Raw genomic sequence first — 7,259 nt, 5'->3', positions numbered from 1 at the left:
TTGACAAGAGCTTTCCGAAAATAGAAAAAAATACATTTACTCCTTCTATTTCATAATAATCACAACACTATAACTTTTAAACTATTTAAAAGCTTATCTTGATTATGCTTTTTACTAATATACTGTATAAAAACATGTGTTTTCAAAATCAAAAAAATAAAAAATAAAAAATAAAAAATAAATCAAAAAAAAAACACGTATGTAACCAACTTTTACTAATATATAAAAAACATGTATGTTGCCAACTTGCCATGCACTTTACACATGTTTTCATTATAATAACGTTTATATATACTAAACTTTCAAAGTTGTACATATATATTACTCCGTAATGTATGCAGGATTGCCGGTCAAAGAGTTTCCACTATTGTGAAATTAGAAAAAGTACTTTGTAATTTTTGTGGACGACCTAACCGTGTCTCCATGTACCCCAATGTAGACGCCCCTAGTAAAGACAAAATAATCTTCTCTATTAAAGCAAAGCATCACTAGTTCACCACTTATTTTGTATAAAGGTCTTTCTAGCTAATGTCACCCTACACCTTCTCCTAATAGATAAATACTTATTTGTTACATTGCCTCAACTTCTAAAACTTTTCCTTACATACTGTTACCAAGCTATCCGTACATTGGTATGGATCACCAAAAAGAAAGCCATATTTCCGGTGAGCCTTCAACGCCAATAACCCGGGTAAGCATTCACCCTAAGCACAACCATGTAATCCATTGTGTCTTAGGGTTTAAAAACCCTATCGACGTAAACACCCTTAAAGATGAGTTATCCAATTCCGTCATGATAAAAATCCCACGTTTCTCAAGCTTACTAGTTGCGGATACAAACAATAATGGCACAGAATATTGGAAAAAAACCGATGTTAACCTAGATGACCACATCTTCATCCATGATGATGATGAACCTCCGATGTCTGATGATGATGCCATCAACGCGTATTTGGCAGACATAGCCTTATCACCACCCATGAGCTTAGATAAGCCATTATGGGAGCTACACATCATGCATAAGTATAAGTGCTCAATATTGAGAGTACACCATGCAGTAGCTGATGGCATGTCATTGATGTCATTGCTATGGACCATGGGAAACTCATCAATTCGACAAGTGCGCGATGGTAAGCAACTTCATGATGATCATGATGTTCAAAATCATCCAATAGTCAAGTCAAGTAAAAAAGACCAAGGGTTTAGGAAGAAAGGGAGCATTAAAAAAATGGGATTATGGGAAGGTTTGATGTATATTTGGGTTAGCTTGGTTTTAGTGTTGAAGTTTATAGTAAGGTCTTTGTGGGTGAAAGATAAAAAGTCTGTGATTAATGGGATTGAAGGGGTGGAGCTTTGGCCAAGAAAGGTGGTTACTGCCAAGTTTCAAATTAGTGATATGAAGACTATCAAAAATGCCATCCCAACTGCTGTAAGACTACTTAATTTAAACATATGTATGCATGCATGATTATACTATATGCTGCTTTCATAATATTATTATTGCATCAAACTATTTTTTCTTTTTTTTAATACCATGTATGAGTAATTCTGTAATTGTTTGATTATGCTCAATTGAAATTATTTTTGCTGAAATTAAATTATTTTTACTGAACTTAAATTAATTTTACTGAATTGGAATTATTTTTGCTGAACTGAAATTATTTTTACTGATTTTCTATTATAATTCTTCTTTAAGAAAACTGAATTTTACTGAACTGAAACTATTTTTACTGAACTGAAATTAATTATACTTAATATTATTTTTTTAAGCTGGAGAGAATAGGGCCTAAGTTTATTTGTTTGGTAGAGCTAATTTCCTTTTCCGATCTCACTCTCGATCTCATCCTCAAACTCACGTACATACCCATATGGTGGCCACATACATAGTACTTGTATTAAACATCTACTAATCAACAATCGTTGAAAATTCATAAAGGAATGAAAATCACCAGAGAGTAGTGATGTCAATTCAGGTATTCATCAGGTCAAGTTCATTAAAACGACATTGCTCCTTCTAACAGGCCAAAAGTTTGTATTATTGAATTAGATTTGTCCCTTTCTACTAAAACGACGTTGCTCCGATCAAACTCCTTCCATATTCACCGTTTACATCAAACTCCTTCCATATTCACCGTTTACTCACAAAGTTACTAGACTTGGTCCATTTAGATTACATTGTCTCAAAAATAAAAAAAAACTAATAGAACAAATCATTTCGTTATCAATCATATTTCAAATTGACAAATTCTCAATTTCCATAAAGAAAATATTATAAAAGGGTTTATATGTACTTTAAATACTACAGTACCTCGTATGTTTTTAATGTGCTCATGCCCACTTTTACTCATAGTTCCAAACAAATTAAAACAATAAGTCAATCTTTAAAAGATCACATAGAGGGAATAATAAAACATATATAAGGAGTAGATAATAGATTCTCAAACTAAAATAAAGTTGTGTGGAGTTAAAGTTTTTTGACAATGAGATGTTATTAATCCAGGCCAATATACTTTGTACATAATTTTCTTTTCTTTTTTTTTTTCTAAAGTTTATACTCAGTAACAATTAGTAAAATATTATGGATGTGAAAATCAGGTAATACATTATTTATATCATTACCTATTATTTTATGATCTTTTAAATGCGTGCATTAATCATCACAAACTTAATTACTAACAAATGCAGACGATAAATGATGTTCTATATGGAATAGTATGGTGCGGGCTAACTAGATATCTCAAATCTCGTCATCCTAATGGTAAGAGCATTATTACACTTTTTTTTATTAGATCAATCAGTCAATATATTTCTTATTGTCTTATTTTATACTATTACAAACTAAGTATATTTGAGAGTGAGGGATAGCTCAAGTGGTTAGAGTCCCGGTCTCAAGAGATTCTGAGATTGATTCTCACTCCCGCCCTTGTGGCTCTCTAAACACCAAATAACAAACTAAGTATATTTAATCTACTTAATTGCTAGCTTTGCAAGATGGCTTTCAGTTTACTGGCCTGTGCCCATATAATTTGAGAGAACAATCAGGAGTTCAGGTCAACTTCTTAACATGTATTCCCTCTATTTCTAAAAGTTATTATTGTTTGATTTTTAACGCTAATTATTATTAATGATGTTTGTGTTCAGGATGTTTTTAATATGATATCAAAAAATTCATCAGGGGCACCTTGGGGTAACATATTTGCAATGGTCCTATTACCCATTACTTACATTAAACGCGATTTGAATGCTCTAGCTTACATTGCTCGAGCTAAGGTGGTGATGGATCAGAAAAAACGATCAATGGAAGCTCGCTTATGCTTCAATATAGGATACCTCATATTTTCATTGTTTGGTTCCAAGGTATATAAAGATTTTCTACAGATTCGCAATTCATCTAGATTTAAAAAAATTAATTATTAGCATTAAAAAAAAATCAATAAATCATTATGGAGTACGAGTAGTAGTTATGGGGTACCTATTAAACTGTAATAATTAAGGAGAGATGATGATATATAATTTAATTTTACTTCAAACATTTATTACAATTATTGGACCATCATTGACACATACATTCATATTCCTCCTTAATCAACTAGCTAGCTAGCCTTACGTATACAAGTATATGACTACTACGTAAGAGTGAATGGAAACAAGCGGTCAATTTGTAAATTAATTTTATGGTAGTTATCCTTAAAATGACTATCATTATATTAATTTTTTATTGGCTGATTTTTTATTTATTTTTTATGTCAAAATTAATTGTAAATATTTTTTTTCTTATTTTTTAATTTGTTTAATTTTTTTATTTTCATAATTAATTTATGAATCATTTTTAATTTTAGTTTTAATAGAAACTAAATTTTGTAAATTAATTAGGAAAATTAAAAAAAAAAATAAACTCAAAAATTATTTCAAAACTAATTATAAATGAATTTAAAACATTAGATATATGATTTATAATTAACTTCGACATTAAAACATAAATCAAAATCAACAAATAAAATTTGGTGTAATGGTAGTTATAACTGATCCCCAAATTCGGGTTAGCTCAAAGAATAAAAATAAAAAAATAAAAAAAGAGATGACTACCATAGAACCATTCCAATTTGTATAATTCATTACTATATCAATTTAAAAAATCATTATAATATAGTAAAGCATACAAATAATTTTATTCAATAAAAATAATTGAATTTTAACATAAAATTAATTAAAGTTAGTCCGTATCAGGTAAAGTGAAATAAACCTGTTAGTTTTGATAAGCAAGTTTTGCTTGGGTTGTGTAACGTTGCAGATTGGAGGTGAACTATTTTACAATCTCTTTAGTCATACAAGCTTCCTTATGTCGAATATTGCTGGCCCTCCAGAACCAATTTCACTCGCTGGCAACCCTATCACTTTTATAAGAGTTACATCTTCTGCTCAAGCTCATGTAAGTGCATTTATTTACTAATATATACTTTGTATAATATAATTTTTTGTTTTCCGAATGAGTTACAAGAGTAACACGTACAAATTACAAATAGTGACCTAATATACACAGACCTTCAGTCTTAAACTCTTAACCACCAGTGCATCGGTTTTGTAATGGTGCGTGCAGGCATTCACATTGCATATGGTAAGCTACGCAGGGAAGGCAGACCTACAAATCCAAGTAGCAAAAGAAGTGATACCTGACCCTGAATTTCTGGCCACCTGCATTCAAAACGCATTGCTTGAAATGAAGGAAGCTGCTAATATGCACGCTTCACAAAATAATTAATTAATCGTCTTATTGCCACTTATAGAACTACTAAGGCTTATGTTAGCCAGGTTTACAAGATTATTGTAATTTCAATAAATGGTAGAAGAATAATCAATTATCTTGTGTGAGTTGTTTGTTTGATAAGATAAACAAGTACGACGCATATAGTTTATATGGGGTTGAGCCGTGTGTTTAATCTTTGAATTATGTTTGTTGAAGAATAAACCTTTCAAGTGTCACCACATGTAAGCGTCCCATATTGGTGAAAGAAGAGAGAATTGAATACTTTATAAGGCTAAGGGGCTACTCCTCCTATTGCCATATGGTCTTGAGATGGAACCTCCTTTGGACTTGTGAATTGGATTCTCTCTCTTGGTTTGCGGGTGTGGCCCAGGCCCGCATTTAACAATGTAAATGAAGAAAAATCATTCACGCACTCTAAAGTAACTTCAATCTATAACATTATACTAAAGGCGAAACCAGGAATGACACATGTCATCTCCTGGTTAAAAATTTTCCCTCCAGAAGCTTTTTTTTTTTTTCTTTTTTTTGGCCAAAGCTTTTTAGAGAAATTTTTAATACAAACTATTCAATAATATTTCACTTCCTATTTTATAAATATATTCCATTTGTACACAATCAAACAAAGATATAAATTGTTTTTATACAATATTATGCAATAATTGTTTTCAATCTATAACTTTACAGTTATTTTTATTAGTCGTGTGTGTGTATATATATAATATATATATATATATATATATATATATATATATATATATATATATATATATATATATATATATATATATATATATATATTTGGTGTTAAGAGAGCAACAAGGGTGGGGGTAAGAATCGATCCCAAGATTTCCTGGAACCGGGAGGGAGCTCTAACCACTTGAGCTATCCCTCACTCGAATTCTCTATGATTTCTTTAGTGTGATCAATTTTTTTAATTTTTTTTTGTAATTACAGAAATTTTATCCTATTTTGCAATTAGGTTTAATTTTTTATAATTAAATAATAATGCTAAACTAATGATAAGCATTAAGTTTTAAAAATTACCGTGCATGGCACGGGATTTAACCTAGTATAAACTAAAAGTAAGATGGAGCTGTTGTTTAACTATAAATTTACCACATAAAGATTACGCTTAATTTATGAAGGTACTTTATATTAAGTTATTAACCCTTGTAGAACCTATTCATCAAAAATTACAAAGTATCTTTTAATTAAATAAAATGCTATTGTGTATCCTCTTAATAAAGCAATTGAACCATTTAAGATAAAATTATTGTAAATTGAATATATCCCAATAATCTTGTATTAAAAAAATACAGTATTAAAAAATAATAAAATAGGAAAAGGTGGAATACTTGGTTGTGAGACAAACAGAACCATCTTGCCAATCAATCGATTATATAATTATTCAATTTATAATATGTGATATTTTAATACGGAGTACAAGTTAAGATAAATCAAACAAAATCACGTTTAAAATACAAATCTAATATATATATATATATAAAGGGGAGTTTTTTCCCGAGTTTTCAGAGAGCCACGTAAGATCTAATTTTCTTAGCACGCCATGTAGTATTATAAATCTTAGTAATAGCCAATTAAATAAGAGATTATTAATTTCTTTTATAATTAAATAATTCAAAAGCCACGTAAGCAAAATTGGCGAATGAGATTTTTAAGTTTAAAATAATTAAATAGTAAATGTTACTCCCTCCGTTCCACAATGATGTTCCTGTTTGGAAACTTTGACTTTTTTAAGAAAGAGAGAATCTTCTAAATTTCTCTTAATCTATAAGAATAAATATAGTCATGTGGGATCTAGTTTGATTCGTCTTGATGAGTAGATTATTAATATCTAACTTTTATAATTTTTGCTATTGTGAGATTAAGGATATTTGCGGTCAAAGTTGGATAAAAAATTACATCGATTTACGAAACAGGAACATCATTATGAAACGGAGGGAGTATCTTTTAATATAAGGAATTTTATCCAAATATATAACAAATTTTAGCGAATAAATACAAATAAAAAAAATAGTCAAATAAACCGTGCATCACACGGGCTTCATCTAGTGGAGTATAAAAGCGTGTAAATGCTAAATGTTCACAAACACAATCACGTATAAAGTACGTCAGATTGATATGAGATATCTCATGGGAGACCAAATGCTGAAATGCATGTTAGTTAATGGGCTTCGCTGGCAAATAGTGGACTCAACTCTCCAAGTCCAACTTTGACATTTTGGAACTAGTATGTGTGTATCGTGTATATGACCTGTCCTTGGCAAACGAGAGTATGATACACGTAAAAATTTAAATATACTTGTATATAATATAATGTAGATCAGATTCGATTTTGATTTCATTCATAATGTATATATTTAAATATAATTTAACTTAATTTAATTTGAAGAATAATTGATAACATGCATGAATTAAGTTATGTTTAGCTCTATAAAAAGCAACACGTACACATAATATAGTAAAGCCCATA

At 29.8% G+C, this 7,259-nt stretch overlaps 1 protein-coding gene across 1 annotated transcript; it reads left to right on the top strand.

The window, feature by feature from the left end:
- The first annotated feature begins 453 nt into the window (after window positions 1-453).
- LOC145621256 (wax ester synthase/diacylglycerol acyltransferase 10-like) lies at window positions 454-4,937 on the top strand. The gene is made up of 6 exons (XM_081675999.1): window positions 454-1,429; window positions 2,686-2,758; window positions 2,983-3,050; window positions 3,142-3,357; window positions 4,292-4,429; window positions 4,598-4,937. Exons 1-6 carry the CDS (start codon window positions 635-637, stop codon window positions 4,757-4,759), a joined length of 1,452 nt encoding a protein of 483 aa, XP_081532125.1. The 5' UTR covers window positions 454-634; the 3' UTR covers window positions 4,760-4,937.
- Window positions 4,938-7,259: the final 2,322 nt, after the last annotated feature.

Source organism: Chenopodium album, chromosome 27, assembly GCF_948465745.1.
Source record: "Chenopodium album chromosome 27, dcCheAlbu1.1, whole genome shotgun sequence".
Classification (NCBI taxonomy): Eukaryota; Viridiplantae; Streptophyta; class Magnoliopsida; order Caryophyllales; family Amaranthaceae; genus Chenopodium; species Chenopodium album.
The sequence above is the reverse complement of the archived record's forward strand: the minus strand, read 5'-3'. Positions and strand labels throughout refer to the sequence as shown.

What these genes read in the sequence shown, in the direction of transcription:
- LOC145621256 (XM_081675999.1), top strand. Translation starts at nt 635, where the DNA reads ATGGATCACCAAAAAGAAAGCCATATTTCCGGTGAGCCTTCAACGCCA. An exon ending in GAGAACAATCAGGAGTTCAG is followed by an intron (nt 3,051 to 3,141) that starts GTCAACTTCTTA and finishes GTTTGTGTTCAG; the next exon opens with GATGTTTTTAATATGATATC. An exon ending in CATCTTCTGCTCAAGCTCAT is followed by an intron (nt 4,430 to 4,597) that starts GTAAGTGCATTT and finishes TGGTGCGTGCAG; the next exon opens with GCATTCACATTGCATATGGT.